Source organism: Fringilla coelebs (assembly GCF_963513975.1).
Source record: "Fringilla coelebs genome assembly, chromosome: 15".
NCBI lineage: Eukaryota > Metazoa > Chordata > Aves > Passeriformes > Fringillidae > Fringilla > Fringilla coelebs.
This window is the reverse complement of record NC_140041.1, coordinates 1,855,050-1,877,007: the sequence shown is the minus strand read 5'-3', so window position 1 is coordinate 1,877,007 and position 21,958 is coordinate 1,855,050. Positions and strand designations below refer to the sequence as shown.

At 46.4% G+C, this 21,958-nt stretch overlaps 1 protein-coding gene across 1 annotated transcript in view; it reads right to left on the bottom strand.

The window, feature by feature from the left end:
• Nucleotides 1–21,958, bottom strand: part of CTNNA1 (catenin alpha 1) — a 116,435-nt gene that overhangs the window by 18,919 nt on the left and 75,558 nt on the right. Inside the window, exons 10-11 of the mRNA XM_084215978.1 lie at nucleotides 12,365–12,457; nucleotides 1,739–1,895 (exon numbers count right to left, since the gene is read on the bottom strand). Of these exons, the coding sequence (XP_084072104.1) occupies nucleotides 1,739–1,895; nucleotides 12,365–12,457 (250 nt within the window). The remainder of the gene's footprint in view (nucleotides 1–1,738; nucleotides 1,896–12,364; nucleotides 12,458–21,958) is intronic.

Genomic DNA, 21,958 nt, shown 5'->3' with positions numbered 1-21,958 from the left:
TTAAATTCTGCTTACATCCCAGTTAGTAACTGATACAAACATCCTAATAACCCCAAACAGCACTTGATATAAATCATACTCGCCATGACTTTATCCAAAGAGAAGTTCAGACTTCTAGCAGATGAACTGGAGTTGTGGCATTATATGGAAAACATTTATCAAAGTTCAAACAAATAATATTTAAAAGAGCATTTATTGCTGTAATATTTTTCTACCATCTCTTTGATAATACACATATAAATAATTACTGAATGCACTTGAATATCTGGAGTTGTCTCAAGCTACATCTCCTTGGCTCCATTTTGGGTGGTGAATGCTCACTCAAGGTGAACTCTCACAAATCAATGTGCCACCACTCCAGGAAAGAAACTTTCTCTGCTTATTGCCAAGCTCCTGAGAGTACAGCCATGCAATAGATTTGGTTATTTAGCCAAAACCCCCAGTTCTCCTCTAACCTGCATCCCTGCAGAAGATGGGGTTGTCCTGCCCACAACTCACTTGAGTCTTGTGGTGCTAAACCTGGACTACAAGGGAAGGGAAGTGCTTTTGGCAGCTCCACACAGGCTGTGTTTGTATGGACTCCCAGCTTTTCTTTCTCACACGTTTGCACACTTGTGGGAAAGCTCCAAGTGGAGCCTCGAGCCTCAGCACACAATTCCCTCTGCACAGATCTGCCCACAGCAGGCTCCTCCCAGCTGTGCAATTCCAGCTGCTGCTGCCCAGGGAGCACCCAGGGATACAGTGAGCTTGGACACTGAACTGCCCCAGAAGTTTATGCTCACTCATTGCAAAGAGGAATTTTACTGAGATCCCAGGGAGCACAATACAGTGTGCATGACAATGCAGGTGACTCATCACAGGAACACCACTTGGGCTTTTGTTTGGTTTTTCTTAATAATAAAAAAATACACTCTCTTAATTCAGGACTTTAATTTCTCATCTACATTTTCTACCTGTGCTCATTTCTGACTCCACACATCATCCTGTGAAATCACTCTTTACAACTGAAGGTTTTAGGTCACTTCAGATGCCCAAACTTCCTTGCACCACGGAAATTAGAAACCCAGCTTGCAGTGGTGATTTGTGAACACTACTGCAGACACAATTCACATGGTTACATCTCCATGTCCTCTGACTGGAGCAGAATTAAAGGATGTGGAAATAAAAATGCTCCCATTATTTTTAGGTCACAGCAGCTGATAGTGGGTCTTTATCAAGATGCTGATAAAATGGATTATCTTGGCAAGTACTTTGCCAAATGTAATTATTAATCTATTATAATGATCCAATCTCTTTTAAAAACTCTTAAAACTTTACTAAAGCTGACAGAGTATGAACAGTTTTATTTTAATTAACTTGTACAACCATGGTTTGATATTCAGTTTTGTTTATATGGCAGTGTAAGGTGACCTGAGGGATCATTTTTTCTGCCAGTTCCTACCTTGGACATAAACATGTTCTATTTCCCCCTGAGTTACTGGTGAGCCTTGTCTACAGCAGCTAAATGGCAATTCATCCTTAGTTCAGCCAGCAGTTCCAAACCTTGGGACATAAAGTGTCTTCTCCTTGAAACCAGACCTCCTGCTGCACTTTCACACCTCACTGGGCACAAGGTGATCCCAGGTGAGGTGTGACAACACAAAAACCTCACAGACTCCAGAACACGTGTCCAAACCACCCCTTTCCAGGAGTAAGCTCTTAGGAGGGTGATTATCTCCCAGCCAGGAGCCCTGATTACCTGAGACAGCCAGGAAGTCATCGATGGAGGTGATGTCATCCACGGCATCCGTCAGCACGCGGACCTGCCTCTCCCACTGCTCCTTGAACAGGTCCATGTTCTCCTGAGCCAGTTTGCTTTGGGGTTTAGCAGCCAGAGCCAGCGCAGCATTGATGACCTGTAAAACACCTCTGGATTTTTAAAACATATCCCAACAAAATTATTACCTCCTGTGTGTTTATCTAATGAACTCAGCAACAGACAAAGCAAGTTTAATAAGTTTTGAGGAACTCGATGTTTAAACACAGAAGTGTTTAATTTTGTTGCTCTCACATCCAACTCATACCTGCTTCCATGTTTGTCATGGATAGTTATTAGAAGCAAAATCCCTTGGCAAGTTTTCACAAGAGCTGGTTTCACCTGTCTTTAGCAGCTTGTGGTAACAAGGTGTTGCTTTCCCAGTGTTGTTAAGTATTTTAGACAGGATGACATTTAGTACACTCAAGGCTGCATTTGCTACTTGCCAAAACCTCAGTAAAAAGGTCAAAAAAGGATTAATTTTATAAAGACTGAAGTAGAAACAATATGCATATACAAAATTAAAGCTAATTTTGATTTATCAGTTTTCCTTGCAGGTTTACTCTGGATCTTGCCAGTAATTGTTCTAACGACTGCAGATTTCTGCTGTGGCTGTGAACAAGCCAGATAAGCCAGGGAACAGGAGATGCTTCTTCTGAATACTCTCTCTGAATTTTCTTCAAACCTCAAAAACAGAATTTCCACCAGCTCCTAGTTTTTCTTAGCAGAACAAATGCTACAGGTGCTGCTGGGTCACAGAGCGTACGCTGTGTCCACTAATTGGTCATTTAAACGACCACAAAAGCCTCTTTGAATGTGGGGAGAAACCAATCTCAACAGCCTGGTCCTGCTCTTTCTGCAGCAGAATGACCTGGAGAGGTGCCAGGTGTGAGGAACCAGCCGCAGTCAGAGCATGACAATCCCAGCCTTGCTCCCAAGCACCTGAGAGTCAGAGCTAATTAACTCACAACTTCAAGGTGTCATTTTTCTTCTCCACTTTAAGACTGTATTAATTTCACCAACTTGTCGACCAAAACATGCAAGCACCAGATGTTCCCGCTTTTCCAAAATCTACTTTCCCTACCTGCTTCATTTACAAGTGTCACAAAGCATTTAAAAAAATATATAACTCACTAAACATGGAAATGATGGTGATGTCAAATGTACTGGGACAGCACTGAATGAATCAGGCAGGAGGAGGAGGAGGCTGCTTCACCTGAGGAATGGCAGGAGTTAGCAGGGACAGGAAAATCCACAGAAGGGCTGGGCTGCTCCTCACGCTGCCTGTAGAGCTGGGGCTGCAGGTCTGGGTCACAAAGCCAGCCCAGCTCCGTGGGTTTGTGACAGTGACCAACACAAGCAGCAGCACCTGAGCCTGAGCAGCATCTGCTCAGGGATCTGTGGGGATGAACACGCCTCTGACCCCAGCACAGGAACAGCACTGTCCCTGTCCCAGCCACCACCAAGGGCTTCTCTGCTGCTCCAGCCAGCCCAGGTCACACCTCTGTGGCACTGGCAGGAGTCAGGATGTGCCTTTGGAATGTCCCTGCTGCCAGCCACAGTCCATGCTGCTCTGCCACCCTCACTCATGGAACTGAAGTCCTGAAAACCCCCAAAAAGCCTTGCAACACCCAAGAAAATGATGTTTAGAATTTTTAAATCAAATAGAAGTTTTAGAGAGGCAAACCTGTGCTCAGCTGCTCAAGAGCCCTGATTTGCAGTCCAGCCACTGCCACCTCTCATCCAAGTCTGATGGATGTAATAAATTAACCACCTATCAATCAAAATCTAGATATCCAAGATTTCATGAAGATGAATCTGAACAAATGTCCTGGAAACAGGAAAGATAAACCAGACAATGCTCTGGAAATCTGCTCTCACTTCTATCCTGCTAGAAACTGTCACTGCAGAGACAGAGATGGTGGTGAGGCGATACCAAGGGTCAGGACATTTTCTCTGCTGTTCCCAACCTGCCTTGGCCCATATCAGATATAAAATATCCTGTAAGCACTGCGACAGGGCAGCATTAATGCTGCAGGAACATATGGCCTGGGTTCCTGCGAGATGTTTGTCTGGCCACAGCAGCTGTCTGCACAATTAATCTTTGCCAACAGCGCATGTCAAGCCCAGATGCCCATGTTCAGCACCTCGTCACAGGTAACAGCAGAGCTGTCACACTTAGAGGGCTCTGCAACTGCTCCACAGCCTCAAACTGTGTGCCCTCACCAAATCCAAGCACAGGAGGCACAGCATCACCCTCCTCTCAACAGGCAGCTTGTTCAACCAGAAAAAGTGCATTTTTTATACATTACAGCAAAAACCTATGGCCAAGGTGAATGCATTTTATAAAAATCATCAAGCAAAACCAGTGTTGATCTCTCTCAGACAGACTTTCCTGCAGTAGGGAAGCAGCCAGCAGTGCTGGAGATGAGGAAATCTGGTGGGGATATCAAAGGTTATCCATGATCACCATGGAGCTAAAGACAAACCCAAAGCTCAGGAGAGCCACACAGGTGTGAGTGTGCTCAGGGAGAAATCCAGGGCAGCAGACACAGCTCAGCAATCCCTTTTTATAGCACGCATTCCATATCTCCATGTGCAAAGTGGCCACAACAGGCAGCTTTAGCAGGGGTGATAAAAGCCATCACTCTGTGGAGAGTTTAGCATTCAAGTGAGCAAATCCTCCTGCACCTGTCTCACACCTCTGCTGAGGAAATGTCCCAGGGATCACTGACAACACCCTGCATGTGATCTGTTCCAGGGAATATACTCTGGTATCCAGCACAGAGTGATTGATTTATTTTCCAACAGATGCTGAGAGAGACGTGGGAAAATGACAGGGATGCTGGATCTTAAATAGTCTGTGTACTTAGCAGGACTATGATCCCTTTATTATCTAAAAATAAACACTTTCACAGGGAGGAGGAAACACTTTTATGGGGGAAGGGATGGACTACAATACACTTTCCTTCTCCAAAACACAAAAAACATTGGGCAACTACTTTAAATCTCACAGGATGGAGATAGACAGAGTTAAAATCCAGGAAGATCATGACCGGACTATCTGAAATGCAGCCACTTCCATGTAAAACATTTGGCAATTTCAGGGAAATATTTTGTGGTTCAGAGCTTTTCAAGATGCTGCCAGAGCGCTGTGATCACAATGACTCACTGAAGTTGTACAAAGAAAAGAATCAAACAGGGACATTTTGAGCCTATCCAGAAGGAAATGAAGCATGGCAAGAAAACACACTATTTTTATCGGTGCTTTGTTTCATGTAGCAGTTGCAGTGTTGGAGTCAGACAGCTCCACACTCCATATCACACTTCCAGAGAGTTCCTTGGAGCCTCTCCCCTGCACCTCTCAGCTTCCTGTGGCAGCAGCCAGGGCTTGCCAACACCTGGGGATGCTCAGCATTCCAAAGATTGGAATGGATGTCTCAATCTGCACCTTGAGTCCTCTTCTCATCCCTTCCATGGAACCAAGCTGCTGCTTTTCCCTGGTTTTATGCTCCCTGTTGAAAGCAGAGATGTCAGAGCGTGGCTGTGTCCTTCCCCCTTGGCAGGGCAGGCTCTCCAAGGCTCCCTGCAGTGACTCCTGCCTGGCTTACAACACTTCAACTGCTTGGCCCAGAAGCTCTCTCAAAAAGCTCAGCTATTCTGGCCAGAAAACACCTGAACCTCAGACAAACCTGTGGGTAAATTACAGCCACAATTAATTCTTTTAGGCTAAATTTAGGATAGCTTCCAGCCTCAGCTTTATAGCACCCCAGCTGAAAGTCAGAGAGGTCAGAAGAAAGCTCTTCCATGTGGTGGTGTTCTTACAAAGAACAATTTTGAATACTTGGCTGGCATGGCCAAAGGAAGAAACATCACTTGGGAGAGGAAAACTATCACCCAGCTATTTGCACTGCAATCCCAACCTGTTGTATCTTAATCAGTGCACACCATGAGTGACCCACACCCATTTCAGTGATTTAAGCACTTCTAGATTTTTGCCTCAGTCCTTTTGGTAAGAAGCTTTTGTTCCTTTCAAGAGAATGTTCTTCCTGCAGCTGGTTTAGCTTTTTCTTGATTCCTAGGATTGATTTTAGGATGTCACTGTGCCCCAACAAGGAGTTTTTCAGTTTCAGAAGCTCTGAGGTGAACCCCCAGTCCTCTCCCCTCACTACACACCACTGCTTTACAACCAAAACATCTGCAGTTCCTAAATAACTCACTTGGGCTTGGGGTTTATATAAAGATCTTGACTCACCAGATTTCTTGTGGCATTTGGATAATGAGTTGGAAAGTAGCTCCATGGCCTACAGATCCAGGATACTTTGCATTGGTAAAAAGAAAAAGGTAATAAAACAAGCCCCCACCTATCAGCTCTCATCTCAGGGGCACAGGAACACGTGGCACACACAGACAGTGCCCCAGTGGGGACGTGAAATTAGTTTTACTCAAAGAGTACATGAAAAAGAAGCCCACCAAGCCTCTTTGCCCTTCTCAGGTGGATTTTAATCCCCTATTTTCCTGTAATAAAGAAAGCATGGCTTGCTTCCTGGCAGTTCATAAGAAGCTCCTCATAATTTAACCTTACATACACAAGATGCCAGAGCTGCCTCCAGTGCTCACCCTGCTCATGCCCTTCCCTGCTCCTCACTGCGTTTTGCTCTGAGTGTTAAAAATGGTTTATGAGGAGGATGTCGCTCCCAGTCACATCCCAGCCAGGTTTGCATGCCCACATCTGTGAGTGCCAGCCCTCCACGTACTGGAGTACAGCAAAAAGCACTCTGCAGCTCTGATGAGCTGAAATGCCTGCGAGCAAAACACACAGCAGATTGTTTTACACTCTCAGAAGCTCTAATGGCAGTGACCAGCAATGAACAGAGGCTGATGCACCAAAAGAGGAAGGAAAAGTTTCCTTTGATTTCCAATTCTTTGTTGCCATGAACAAAAGGCACTTTGAGCACTTTCCTTTCCTGCGAGTTACGCACAGAGTGACTGCAGGGATCTCTGCAGATATTTACTGTCTTGTGGCAGTGCTGGAACAACCCACAGATCCACACTAAGTAACTCAGAACCACAGAATGGTCTGGGCTGGAAAGGACCTTAAAGTTCATCTCTTTCCAATAACAGGGACACCGTTAACTGTCCCAGGCTGCTCTAAACCCCATCCAGCCTGGCCTCGGACACTGCCAGGGATCCAGGGGCAGCCACAGCTGCTCTGGGCAACCTGCCCACCCTCAGAGGGGACAATTCCTTCCCAATATCCCACCTATCCCTGCCCTCTGGCACTGGGGTACAATTCCTGATGCAGAGTCTCTCTCCAGGTTCCTTGCAGCCCCTTCAAATGCTGGCAGGGGCTCTGAGGTCTCCCCACAACCTTCTCTTCTCCAGGCTGAACATTCTCAGCTCTCCCAGCCTCTCCATAAGGGAGATGCTCCCCTCAGCACAAAGCCCTTCTCCAGCCCAGCATGTACTGTCACAGCAGTATTTGCCATAAAGACTATTTCCATTCTGTGTATAGATAATTATCCTATCAACTTCCCCATCCATGAAGAAAACATTTTCATTTGGAGCTGAGGACTGATTTTGTAGTGCCAGTCCAAGCAGAAGCTGCAAGAATTTTGGTGCCATTTATCTTGCTCCATTCTGCATTCATCTGGCTTCAAATGCTGAAACTTTGGAGGTCTCAGGGACTTTGTTTCCTGCAAGCTGTTCCACCACTGTGCTCCCCAGATCCTGTGCCTGTGATGAAACAAAGGGCCCTTACTCACTAACACACTTCTTTCTACAGAACTGAATCCTATTCCTGCTCTTGGCTTATTTTCATGCACCAGTAACTGTTTGAATTTCTAAAATTGTTGCTTTTCTGGTCAGCCTTGGCCCGTGCTGGCAGTTCTTCCCACTGAGCCTGGGTGATGCAAATCTGCAACCCAAGTGTTAAGTTTTTAATAAAAGCATTTCTACTCACTGCCAATAAAATGTTTCAAGCACCTGCAATTAAACAGTCTGGAGACAGATCTGCTCGTTAGAACATTCAAAAAATCTGACAGTCTTTCAAAGAGATGAAAAAAGGGGACAATTGTTTGATGTTAAATCTTTACTGCAAGAAAAATGAAGTGCTCTCCTTCTCCAACAACCACCAGGAAATTGGTGGCGACTGGGGCCTCAAGGAGAACAAAGCCTGCTGGTCACATTTGGGTTTGGTTGATTTGAGGGGTGGTGTGCAGGGGTTTTTTTATTTCTCTAAGACACTCCAACTTTTAAACAAAAGTTTCTGGAACTCTCGATGGGATTCCTTCTGCTTTGGTATTTTGTCTCTGTGTCAGTAGGTGTGATCACATATGAGCCATCTGCCTCATCAGAAATCTATAAGCAGCAAATGGCTTTTCAAGCAGTTCAAAATTGGAATAGAAGGATGTGAACAAGCAGTTATTAAAGCAAGATGTTAATATGAGAAGAGCCAATTTATTTTTATTAAAAATGTAATTTAATCCAAGAATTCTCTGGAGTCAGTTTGATGGGCGCCGCGTGTGCGAGCAATTCCAAGCACACTCCAGCAGGTACGGGGGGGCTGGGAAGGACCTGTGCTCCCACCTGGGGGCCTCAAAGCTTCTTTGGAGGATGAGCTCTTTGGGCTGGGGTGGAGAAAAGCACCCAGCCCTGCCTTTCACAGGGGAACAGGTCCTGTGTGCCCTGGGCAGGTGTGTCCTGCAGCCGCCTCCCAGGAGATGCTCAGACCCCCGGGCAATGGGCTCCAGCTTTGGCTGGCTGAGGCAAACACCCAACCTGACAGGAACTATACCCCACAGTTATTTCTTACACCTCTCAGCCTGACTGCAGCTTGGGTAGGAGTCTATAGATGAACTTCATGGAGGCTGCAAAAACCAAGAAAATCAATGTCTAGCTGGTAAAAAAGGAGCTTAAGTGACAGCAGACTGTCACATCAAAAGGCTGGAGCAATTCCTCCTCTCAGGAGCTGGGCTGGGGCATTCTCACTGCTGGTTTCTAACACCTACAGCCTGTATGATCAGAAACACTCCAATGGTTTCAGCTCTTTTCCCAGGCATCTTTAATGCAAAATGCTGTTACAAAACAGCCTGTGCTGGCTCCCAAAGCAAGTCCTTCCTGGAGACAGAGCGCAGCCGCCAGAGCTGGCAGTGAGGAGAGGATCCAGGTTTCTGAGTTGAGATAAACAAAACCTTTCCCTAATTCACCACTGGCAAGCTCTGTGTTCAGTGGGAAGGCAAAGAAAACTTCCCCCCAGATCTGTGAGGCAAAGGCAGGCACGGGCAGCTATTCCAAGCATTTCACAGCAGTAATTTTACATTTCCATTAAGAAAGACAGTTTAAGCATTTTTTTTTAGATTTAACTGTAGTGATGGAGAACTTTGCTCCTTCATCTTAACCCCCTCCAGCCTGGCTTGCTCCCAGCACCCAGCGAGGCAGGGCTGAGGGAACTCCTGCGAGGTGCTGGACAAAGCTGGTTCCTCCCACACGCAGAACTCCAGCAATTCTCAAAAGAAAGAATTCAGGCAGGCTGGGAAGTCAAGGCTTGAGGAATAAAACACAGTGACCCACTGAAGCTGCCTTATTTCTGCCCTGTAAACCCAGAGTAAAATCACCCAGCTGGCTACTGTGGCACAGCTCATCCCAACAGCTCCTCCTGCACCCTCGAAGGGAGCTCTAAATATACCATTAAGTCTTCAACTTCACATTAATTTCTGTGCTAATTGGCTGGGGACCCACAAGCAGGAAGGATGATGTTACTCCTGAGGAAGAGCTGATTTCCAGAAACAAAACCACGCTAAATAAATTGACTGCTTGTTTCTGTAGACCTTTTGATGAAAATTTTCTGCATTTTCTTTTTCCTCAAAGAAAATTTTAAACCTGAGGAGGTCTGAACCCGAGGGTGACACCGGCAATGACAGACTGCTTGTCAATACCAACAAAACTTCCAGGTTTTCCCCAGGCAGCTTGAAGAGTTGCATGTTCCTTCATCCTGCTGCCAGTTCAATGGCTCCTGATGGCAAGGGAGCAAATTACGGCTCTATTTGAGCTACAGCTTTTATAATTAACTCTACAGATTGATTTCTGCAGAAATCATTCTTTAACCAGGAATTCCCTGCTCCCAGAATGGCTTCTACTCAGATAAACTATTTAAGAGGTTACCTGGGACTCAAGTGCATTAAATTTCAGTTTCATCTTTCAAGCACAGCAATACTTTGAATTACATTTCATACATTGTATTTCTGTGTGCTACTGATATCTTGATATTTCTGGGACTATTGTAATTACTGATTGACTTGACTCATTCTCAATCCAGCATCTTCCTGGAAAAATACCATCTGAGCCAAAAAAACCCTCCAAAAACATACAGGGCATATAATGTGGGTTTAACCTGTATCTTTTGCCTAATGCACACATTTGTTCAGCACAGCCACGTAAGAGGATTCAAGAAGTAGTTGTGAATCTCATCAGGAATAAATTGCAAAATAAATTGTCTAGAAAAGGAAATAAAATCTCACTTTGTTGCTCTTGATATTGAGAATTAAGAGATTGTGGAGAATACCCGGGGTTTGGGGACAAGCTGAGGAAGGCAGCTGAGGAGGAGGAGGATGGAGAGCTGTGCTGCTTGCACTGGCACCAGACGAGCTATTGTTACCAGAAAACACAGATGCCATTTGTAAAACAGCTTAGACAAGTGCCCCTAATTATCTCTCAGGATTCACAACATGTTTAAATACTCTTAGAGCATTAAAGAATCAACCCAAGAGCATGTAATGTAATATAAAAGCACTCTTTCAACTGCTATGAACATCTACAGTGTCATTTACTAATCTCTTGGTGACGACCCTGAAATTAAGGCAAGGCTGTGCAGTGGAGCATCTCAACTGTAGGCTTGGAAGTTCAGAGATGTGACCTTTGTAAAGCCAAAATCCATCAGTTAAAGCCCTCGTGCATTTATAGATACTCAGAGCTTCCAATGTGTGTTAAATATATTGTCCATAGTCCCCAAAGTCAAAGGCTAACAGCTGCACTTCAGGAGATGTGGCTACGCTGGTGACTACAGCTGGGTCATGATTTCATGCTGAATACCACGGTGCTTATTTTATCCAGGAGTAGATTTATTTAAATAGGCAGTTAGTTGTTGGAAAAGCAAAGATAGAAGAGTCTGAAATACACACAATTTCAGCAGTGGGGGGAGTAAAACACCCCCACAGACTTGGACAACCACCAGAAACATTTAGATTCAAAGAGAACCTAACTTTCTTCAGATGATTATTTTCAAAAGCAGCAGCATTTGTTTGGAACACCCTGCGTTAGACACCCATATTCTGGGAGATAACTAAAAAAAACTTACATCAGCCTAGTTGGCTTCTTAGGAAAGAGCAAGCCCTCATATCAGGGAAGATGGATTTCTAAAAGCTTTTTCTTCCACATGTTTTGTTCCTACTGCAAAACTTGACCTTTGGTTGCAGCAGCCATGCACAGCCCTCACCCCGGGGCAGGGGCAGAGAGCTGCTCAGCCAAATGCAGGAGTGGGAGCACAGAGAGCCACCCTGGGATGCCCAAAGGATTCGGATTTCACATTTTAGGCTTTATGTTCAGGGGCCTCTCTTCACCTGTTTAACAGCACAGTTACCTGCAGGTCATACAAAAGGTAAACCAGTCCTGCCTTCACCTATTCCCTCCAAATCCCCTCCTGCTGGGGTGGGTACAGGTGAACAACCCTCTTCCTTTTGACTGTTTTTTTGATTAAAAAGACAGATGGGAAAACCTGGAGAAATTCCAAGTAATCCTGAGACAATACACTTTATTTTCATAAAATGCCATTTTGCCAATTTTTCTGAGTACGTATTTTCTGTTAGTTCCTCCTTAGCAACAACAGCTTATTTGGATGTTTTAGATCTGAGTTTCCTGTTGCTTTAAAAAATGTAAATTACACAAATCAACAGCACCCTGCAGTCTTCAGGGGTTCATCCAAGTATCTAGTTGTTGACATTTAAAACACCAGGCTGTCAAAAAGGAAGAGGATAGTCTAGTGCTTATATAAACTTAATTTCCTTGTTTCCATTAAAAAGTTATTAATTAAAAGGTAGTCTCAGCCAGGCTCACACTGTTCACACATAGCCAACTTCCTCTCATCCTACTCCATCGGGAAGATTATCTGGCATATTTATATTCTAGTCAGGCAAAAATAGTATTTTATAATTCATCTTACAGCATGCCCAGGAGCAGTGCTAGCACCTTCACAAGGCACCTTCCTGCAGCACAGATGTGCACAGGAAACCACTGAAGCTTCCCACATTTACTAACTGCAGGTTACTGGAATGTCCTGGCCAAATGGAATTAGAGCTATGACATAAAAACGACCCTTTCACATCAGTGATTCCTTTGCCATGCATTTTAAAGTTCCTAAGTCTTGATGCCTACACTGCATTTCATCCTCTTCATGTACTAAGGGAAAAAAATCAAGTTCTGCAGCAAGCCACAGCCAGCCACAGTGACACCAGAGCAGTCCTAAGCAGCAGCAGCAGCTTGGGGTTTGTGTCCTGCTGTGCAGCCTCTCCTCACCTGGGGACACAGGGCCTCCAGCTGGCTGGCTGACATCCGAACCAGCTTCACACCCTCCTCGTTGTTGGAGATGGAGCAGGCCAAGTTGGCAACCTGTGTCAGAGGGGGGAGAAAACAAAACACAGCTGTTAGAATTGAGGGTTAGTTCCTTCTGGAGAAAACTTTTGCCTAATCCCAACAGTGACCACTAACCAGTAACCCATCATGAGCAAAAAGATTCCACATTTGTTCTGTTCTAAAGAGTTTTGAAACCACTAATGGCACCTGTTCCTTCTGTAGACATAAAATTGTAACACTGTGGATCATGGAATCCCAGCCTGGTTTGGGTTGGAAGGGACCTGAAAGCCCACCCAGTGCCACCCCTGCCATGGCAGGGACACCTCCCACTGTCCCAGGCTGCTCCAGCCCCAGTGTCCAGCCTGGCCTTGGGCACTGCCAGGGATCCAGGGGCAGCCCCAGCTGCTCTGGGCACCCTGTGCCAGGGCCTGCCCACCCTGCCAGGGAACAATTCCTCATTCCCAATCTCCCATCCAGCCCTGTCCCCTGGCAGTGGGAGCCATTCCCTGTGTCCTGTCCCTCCAGCCCTTGGCAATTTTCTCTCTCCAGGTTTCCTGGGGCTCCTTCAGGCCCTGCAAGGCCACCCTGAGCTCAGCCCAAAGCTTCTCCTCTGCAGGTGAACATTCCCAGCTGTGCCAGCCTTTCCTCCCAGCAGAGCTGCTCCATCCCTCTGCTCATCCTGGAGCCTCCTCTGGCCTGGCTCCAGCAGCTCCAGCTCCTGCCTGTGCTGGGGCAGGCCTGGGGCAGCTCTGCAGGTGGGCTCTCACCTGAGCACAGGGGCAGCAGGGGATCAGGGGTTCTGGGCGCTGGGGCAGGTCCAGCTCCCTCCCCCAGCCAGTCCAACAGGGCCGAAATCCCTGCCAGCCATGGTCAGGGTAATGCTAAAGAGCAGCACTGGCAGCAGCTGCAGTCAGTTTAAGAGCCCAGTCCCAGCAGGGAGAGACAGCAGAACCCCAGAGAGCTGAGCTGGTGTTCCTTGAGGGCCCCTGTGTGACAGGAGGGGTCAGGTAAGGCCTGGCACTGTTCCTCCAGCCCTCCCCTGCTGCAATTCATCAAATAAAACCAGTACAGGAGACCTTCATGTTGCATCCACAGGCCTCCAAAATTTGAATAGCACCTCTTGTGATGCTAAAAACTTTACTCCACAACCTTGACCTGCTGCACAGCATCACCCTTAACTAGGTCAGCCTGAAGCAGGGAGCTCTGTAAACATCTGCTTTTTCAGAGCACGGAGCATGGGGACAGCGCAGAATTTTTTGGTAATTGAAGATATTCCTCATCCCAAAGCTACTCTCAGGGGAAGGAAGTCTGAAATAAGTTGCATTTCTCAGCTGACAGGTGAATGACAAGCATGTTATTCTGAGCCATTTGAACACAGAAAGCTGTAAAAATAGCAGCAAGTGAACTGAGACGAACACCGAGTACTGTCCTTCCAGAGGTTGAGCAAGCTGCAAAGCCCCCTGTAAATATGCCATAAAAGCATCACCAGGAGCCAGCAGATGCTCAGTAACATCACTGAACCAGATTTCTCCAGATACTTTTCTCTATAAGCTGAGGAATTTGCATTCTGACTTTAATTAAACTATTCTTTGCATTCATGTAAGTCATTTTGAAGTAGTATCTGAGCTCTACCACATGCTTTTCCCCCTCCCCAAGCCCTTCCCTCACAGCAGATGTTCCCACACAGAATACATTACTGTCCTGCAAATCATCAAGCATGTGCCATTACACTTGAACAGCATTTTTCATCAATCCCATTATCAATTTGGGGAAACAAAATCAAGTTCCCACTGCAAAGTACAGGGACTCTTCCTCCCTCCAGCTCCAAGCCAAGTTACAGAGGATGGAAAGGAGGGGTGTCAGGAGAGGTGTTTCCAGCACAGAACAAGAAAGCAAACAGATGTGCCAACACATATATGGAGGAAAACAAACTGAAGTTGAGAGAAAGACTGAGCAGCATCAACACCACAGAGGAAACCCTGCCAGCTCTCAGGAATATTTGTGTCCTGCTGCTGAAGTTCGTCTTCCACTCGTGTTTGGATTCAATCCTTCACGAGCAGGGGTGAATTGCAGGATGTCCCAGCTGCACAGCGCTGCAGGCAGGGCCCAGCTGAGCCAGGGCTCTGTGCTCCTCCTCTGCCCCCAGCCCTGAACAGCTCCAGCCCTGCCCCTCTGCACAGCACCCCAGCAAACAGCTGGCCCTGGCCCACCCTCTCACGCAGGGGCTGTGTCTGAACACTGGGGGGTTTTCCTGTATATCTGCCATGCCTTGAATCCCTAGTTCCCAGCGAGCTGCTGGGATAATATAAAAGTACATCATGCTTTTGTTTAGAGGCTCACAAGAATCAAAAGACAATCAGATGCCATGATTTAAAAGTCAAATAAAGATTTTGCTGTTGGTTTAAGCACAGGTCATATTTTTGAGAAACACTGGTTTGCCAATATTTTTTATGGTCCATATTTCCCCATCATTCCTGCCTCCACAGCAGCATTACAACCTCTAGGAGCCAGGAGAACACAAAGCTCTATTGAGTAGGGGCAGAATAAAAGCGACATTGAAGCACCACAAAATCAGCCTCTCCGATATCTGGAGATGTTGTGCTGTCTCTCAAGCCAAGTGTGATGAATCAAGCGCACAGAAACCCTGCTCTGTCTGAACACAGAGAGGCAAAGAAGTTAATAATGGAGTGTCCCCACTGTGGTATAATGAAAATTTGCTTTTTTGCACAGTCATTTTTGAACAGTCATTTTTCTTCTGAATACCCAACTGATGGCAATTCTTCTTTAGAAAGCGCCCGACTGGCACTGCCAGCGCTCATGAAAGAAGCGTGTGTGCCTCCCTGACTGAGGGTCTTTGGCAGTTTAAGACAATCCAACTGTTGGCTGCCACATCCCATCCCAGGCTGCGGCTCCAGAGCTCAACCCTTCATTTCAGCACGCTCATCCAACAGCCAGCTACTCGCTCTGGCAGGGGCTTCCTCTGCCAGATCAGCACACAAACTTCCCTGCAAACTCTGCTGAACATCAGAGCGAGGCACAGACGTGGCAGCAGCTGAGATGACTTCAGAGTGCTGCAGACAGGGCTGTAAATTCACAGCAGTGCAGCGTTTACTGCACCCATGGGAAGGCTCTGTCTAACTACTGGAAAACACTCACAAGCCTCTTAAAATGTGGAACTTAAGAAGAGCTGTGTCTACTAATTAATCAAGTTGTAAATGACGTAACAGTGAGGTATTTTAAATTGTCAGTAATTATCAGGTGCTCTATAACATGAATTCTGAAATTGCATGTTCCAGCTAAGGTGGATGGCTGCAGGATTAAGAAATTTAATTTTAAAAGTACCTGAAAGGAGTAATCTTCAATAATTCCTGGGTGATCTGACAAATAACCTCAAACTCCCTCTCTCTTCAGAGGATAGGGTAGTGCTGGCCAGTTATTTGGCACATACCCACAATACACTGGATTTTGTAGCTGAGATGAAGATCAACTCTTTCAAAGCCCACAGAGCGCTTGGAAATCATACATTTCCAAAACTTCTAAATTAAATAATGCACCTCAAGGGAACAAAAATTTCCTTTAAATCAAATGTGAATTAAATAGTTTCTCCATGTCTCCAACAAAAGCAGCTGACTGACATAGTAAGTGGTCAGACTTGATTTAGAAAGAAGAACACTTGTGCTTGAGAGCAAAATAGCAATTGAATTCCTGCTGCATTTGTTCATTCTTACCATTCAATATCATCAAGTCCCTTTACATAAGCACTACTGGCACAGGCATCAAAGGAGACAAAACCACTGCAAATAATGTAATCAGCACAACGAGCAATCTCTTGAAAAAAGTTAAAAATACAGTGGGAATGAAGACAGCCCGAGCCCGCAGCCGAGCGCGGTTCAGACACCTCTCACTGCTGACAGACCGATTTAAAAGCAGATTTCAAGGTTCTCTCTGTTCAGAGCCTACAGCCACGGCCCAGAGATGGCTTCTCAGACCCCACAAGGCAGGGCAGACCCCAAGCAGCTGTTGGTACTTAGAGGAATGAGCTTAAATTTCCCCCCAGTGACAAATGCAGTGCACGGAACTCACGGTGCCAAGTGGAACAGCTGAGCAGGTTCATCTGGAAAGGGGCATTCGTGCCCTGAGCAGTGTTTGAAACTCAAATCTCATTGTTTCCAATGATGACATCAGCACACTGCAAGATGATTTGAGGTGAGTGGCTCTGGTGTTGGCACAATCAGGGAGTGAACGGCCCTAAATCCAGGCCAGTCACCAGTGGGGTTCCCTGGGCTCAGCCCTGGGCCAGCTCTGTTAGATGTCTCTGTGGGATGGAGGGCAGCCTCAGTAACTGCACAGGGAGCACGGTGCTGGGCAGGAGGGTGCATCTGCTGCAGGGCAGGAGGGCTCTGCAGAGGGATCTGGACAGGCTGATCCATGGGCTGAGATCCAGATCCAGCTGTCTGTTCAACCAGGCCAGGTGCTGGGTCCTGCTCTGGGGGCACAACAACCCCAGGGATGCTCCATGCTGGGGTGGAGTGGCTGGGAAGTGTCCAGCAGGAAAGGCCTGGGGGTCTGTGCCAGGGGCTGGACATGAGCCCAGGGGTGGCAGCAGGACCAGGGCAGGGCCTGTCCCCTGTGCTGGCACTGCTGGGGAACCTCCAGGGCTGTGCCCAGGTCTGGCCCCTCATGGCCAGAGAGCCCTGGAGGGGCTGGAGCGTGTCCAGGGAAGGGAATGGAGCCCCAGGAGGGGCTGAGGGAGCTGGGCAGGGGCTCAGCCTGGAGAAAAGGAGGCTCAGGGGGGACCTTGTGGCTCTGCACAGCTCCTGACAGGAGGGGACAGCCGGGGGGGTCGGGCTGTGCTCCAGGGAACAGGGACAGGAGGAGAGGGAACGGCCTCAGGCTGGGCCAGGCAGGCTCAGGGTGGATTTTTGAGGAAGTTTCTTCATTGAAAGCATTGTCAAACCCTGGCAGAGCTGCCCAGAGCAGTGGTAGAGTCACCCTCCCTGAAGGGATTTCAAAGCCATGTGGATGTGGCACTTGGTGACAGGGTTTAGTGGTGGCCTTGGCAGTGTGGGGGGAACAGTTGGACTCGAGGGTCTCAGAGGGCTTTTCCAACTTCAATTATTCCATGTTTTTTTGCCTTTGGAGGAGGCATAACTTAAGTGGTTCCTTTTGAGAGGCAGATGTTACCTCAAGCCAAAGGGTCAGCTGGGAATATGTTATTAGTAAGAAGGTGTAAGTCCAATATTAAAAAAAATATTGTACCATCTGTCACAGAGTGATTCCATCTCAGATTCTAGTTAACTTTGACTTTTCAGAATTTACTAATATTTAAATCAGGAAAAACTTGACATTTCTAAAGCTGTTCTTTCTACCATTAGTAACAATTTGTGGCAGAGAACCGCCTCCCCTGACAAGACAGAGGTTGTACCTTTTCCACATGAAATACATTTTGGTTTTTTTGTTAAACTCAAAATTTGTTCAGGTCGTGACTAAGGTAAGTCTTCCAGCAATTAAAAAACTGCAGCAGCCTCAACTACACAAGTTTGGGTCAGTGTTAAGCTTCTTAAATTACACTATTGAACATAACCCAGCAAGGCTAATAATAACACCAAGGTTGTGGGTCTGACCCCCACTCAGTGAAGAGATGGACTTTATGATCCTTGTGGGTTCCTTCCAACTCAGAACATTCTGTCATTCTGTGTAACAATGCTCCAGCTCTGTACTTGCTCTGCCTTCTCTTTGCCCAGACTCCCTGGCTTAGGCGAGGGGTTACTTTACAGGGAACTCTTTATTGAAGGACTGGCCAATCGCTTTTCCAACAAGAGACAGAAGATGCAATAGGAAAAAAAAAAGTAATTATACTCTCTAGGACTTTGAAACTTCATTTTCAAGGATTTCAAAGGCTGACAATAAATGTGTTAAAGCCTTGGAGTTATGTACCTGGATTGACTTCACAGAAACACCGCCCAGATTTCCCTCCTTGTTTACAGGTCAAGTTTTTAGGACAGCTTCTTCAGGCAGTCAAGAAGGCAAAGTCTCCAAAGTGGTGCTGCTGCAGCCATCCCGAGCTGGTGCAGCCCCAAGAAGGCTCTGCAATGTGTTTATTGTTGCATAATTGAATGTTGTCAGAGCTGGCCCTGCCACCCAGCATTGCCACAGCCCAGGATTACACATCCCTGTGCAGGAGGCAAACACTCACTAATTGAATTCTCCGAGTCTGGACACTCTCGTTTGAACCTGCAGTTGTAAAAATAGCATTGCAGAAAGAAGTTTTCTGACTGCCTTACCCTGAGAAACTTTTCAATTTAACATTAAGCAGAATCCTCTCATAACTGGTGCTCAAAAACTCTTACACAAAAATAACAAACCCACATCCATGTGTACACAGATACTTTGGGAATTTCAATGCCACAGAAACTAAGCTTTTCAAAGGTGTTCCTGGCATTTTCATTTCTGATTAAACTTCAAAACTTCAGCTGCTTGTTCTTTCTTTTTTTTTTTTTTTTTTGCTTTACATTTTACAATTTCTCTGGGAATGCAAATTCCAACTTTTAAGCAGCTTTAAAAAAATCACCCATTTTAAAAGCAAAAAAAGAAAGAATGGACAGGCAGCCACTGAACATTTTTCTCCTAGGAATGTGCTAAAGAAAAGTGCATTTGATATTTTCACAAAATTCAAACAGAGCACAGCTAATTTCTTCCTCCTCCATGTTAAAAAAGACCTGTCTAGATTCCCTTCACACTGGTCAAAGCTCAGGAAATTAATTTATCTGCAGAAACAACTCTTCTGGCAAAACTAATGGCAAGTGAGGACTCTCAGAAGAGATGTGTTGATTATGTAATCCCCATCCCTCTCCAGAAAGACTTTCATTATTCACCAAGTCCATACATTTATTTATTCACCTGTACACTACACTCAATATTTAGGACAAATTGGAGCATTTTAACATCCAGCCCTAACAGGTGCTGCCTGAGGGAGAAGTGTTACAGCTATAGGTGTGTTAACTCTAACCCTACAAACCCCTCATTTTGCAGAGGCAGAGTTAACTGGGAACTACACAAAACAGCTCCACTTCTTTAATACAGGAGGAGTAGGGATCAAATCCACTGGGACTGTGCAGAGAGTTACCAGAATCTTGCTGTCAGCTGCTTTGTGATTTTATATGACTTAAGTAGCATGTGGCTGCAGCTGCACAGCAGGTACCTTGCAAGAGCTTGTTGTGGGCAACAGAATCCCCAAGTATTAACTGAAAATAGTAAAAGTCTTTAAATAAAACAAGGCACACGTAGACAAAGTGCAGACATAAAGCACTGGGGAGAATGAAGGACCAAACTGAGAGAACTGCTATTTCCAGAGATCTGCAGCCTCACACGAAGATGGGAACAGTTTTCATTCCAAGATTGGTTATAAACACAAGGAGGGAAAGCTTCAGTTGGCTGGAAAAAAACTGGCAAACAAAGGGGTGGAGTTTTGGACCATGAGGAATGGAGGTCACACGGTTTGTTATTTCAACAGGCTGGTAAGTGATGGCAAGAGAAATCAGAGACAGTATCACAGAATCCCAGACTGGTTTGGGTTGGGAGGGACCTTAAAGCTCATCCAGTCTCACCCCCTGCCCTGGCAGGGACACCTCCCACTGTCCCAGGCTGCTCCAGCCCCAGTGTCCAGCCTGGCCTTGGGCACTGCCAGGGATCCAGGGACAGCCCCAGCTGCTCTGGGCACCTGTGCCAGGGCCTGCCCACCCTGCCAGGGAACAATTCCTTATTCCCAATATCCCATCCATCCCTGCCCTCTGGCAGTGGGAAGCCATTCCCCCTTGCTCTGTCTCTCCACACTCTTGTAAGTAATATAAAAGTATATTAAAGGTATTGTGCACCTTCTGCTCCTGTTATATTGAGGCAATCACTATTTCCTTTTGCTTGGGATTACGCCTTAGTACTTCCATATTTCTAGCTCCATCTTTGTGTTTAAAATTCTAATTAAAGGATGCAGCTTTGCACTTGCCTCTCACCCTGTCCAGAGCCGTCTCCAAATACCTCTCCAGCTCCCTGGTGCCATTCCAGGTACAGCTCTCCTGGTACTGCTCCACCCTGGCAAGCTCCTTCCGTGCCCTGAGGAAACGTTCTTCCCCAACAGAGAGCCACCCATGTGTTGTCAAGGTTCCCCAGAGAAGGGAAGTTTTTCACACAGCTGGGCAATGCCAGAGTTTGTGCATCACGACAAACCAGACCGGGCTCCACCACTGCAGCAAGGGCAGCAGGGGACACCTTCTCTCGTGCCAATGGGAAAGGTTTTCAATCAGACAGAAAAAAGAACTGTTTGAAGGGAACCAATACATCTGTAGCATAAACCACAGCCACAGCAGGAAATTGCAGCAATATCTTTATTTCCAGCCTGGTGGATTATCCTCTCTACAGACCTGAGGAAAAGCAGGGCTGCCACAGGAACAGCAGTGTGCGGCGTGGGCACCGTGCCCCTTGTTGATGCAGCTGTGGCAGCAGATGTAACTGCTGGCACAGGAACCATTCCTCCCTCAGACAAACAAGCTAAACTGTTAAAATGTTGTTATAATCACAAACCACATTAGTTACACAAGTCTATCTGAGCTACCACGACAGCAATGACACCACTGGTGTGTGATGGAGAGCTCAGCTTCAGCTGAAACCTTCAGAGCAAACCCTCAGCTGAGATGCTCCTTAGCAACACAAATACCTTTCCTTAAAAGTGTTTCTGGTAGTGGACAGGACCCAAATAATTATCCTTATCCAAAAACATCTCTGTGTTTGTCAAAGTGGAAATGAAGACAGGCTGGGAGAGCTGGGGGTGTTCAGCTGGGAGAAGAGAAGGCTCTGGAGAGATCTCAGAGCCCCTTCCAGGGCCTAAAGGGGATCCAGGAGAGCTGGAGAGGGACTGGGGACAAGGAGGGAGGGACAGGACACAGGGAATGGCTCCCACTGCCAGGGGACAGGGATGGATGGGAGATTGGGAATGAGGAATTGTTCCCTGGCAGGGTGGGCAGGCCCTGGCACAGGGTGCCCAGAGCAGCTGGGGCTGCCCCTGGATCCCTGGCAGTGCCCAAGGCCAGGCTGGACACTGGGGCTGGAGCACCTGGGACAGTGGGAGGTGTCCCTGCCATGGCAGGGGATTGGAATTGGATGAGCTTTAAGGTCCCTCCCAGCCCAAACCAGTCTGGGATTCTGTGAAATTGTTCTTCTCTCCCATCTCAGTTTGCTCAGCACTCAGAACATGCTGCCTTCTGATCTGACTAAAGGCTTCCAACTTGGTGCCTATTATTAGCTGCTTAAACCAGTTTTTGGTGATTCAGACAACTGTTCATGGCAGTGTAACTGTAATTGTCAGTACACTGTGCTCTTCACGAAGACGACAAAACAGTGTCAGTAATGAGCTCCACACAGATTTCAGGCACCTCCTTGATGACATGACATGACTAATAATCCAATATTGCTAATGACTAAGATGATGAAAATCGAGACATGCATCAAGGCTTTTAGTTAAATATCAAGAATTAAAACGTTTAT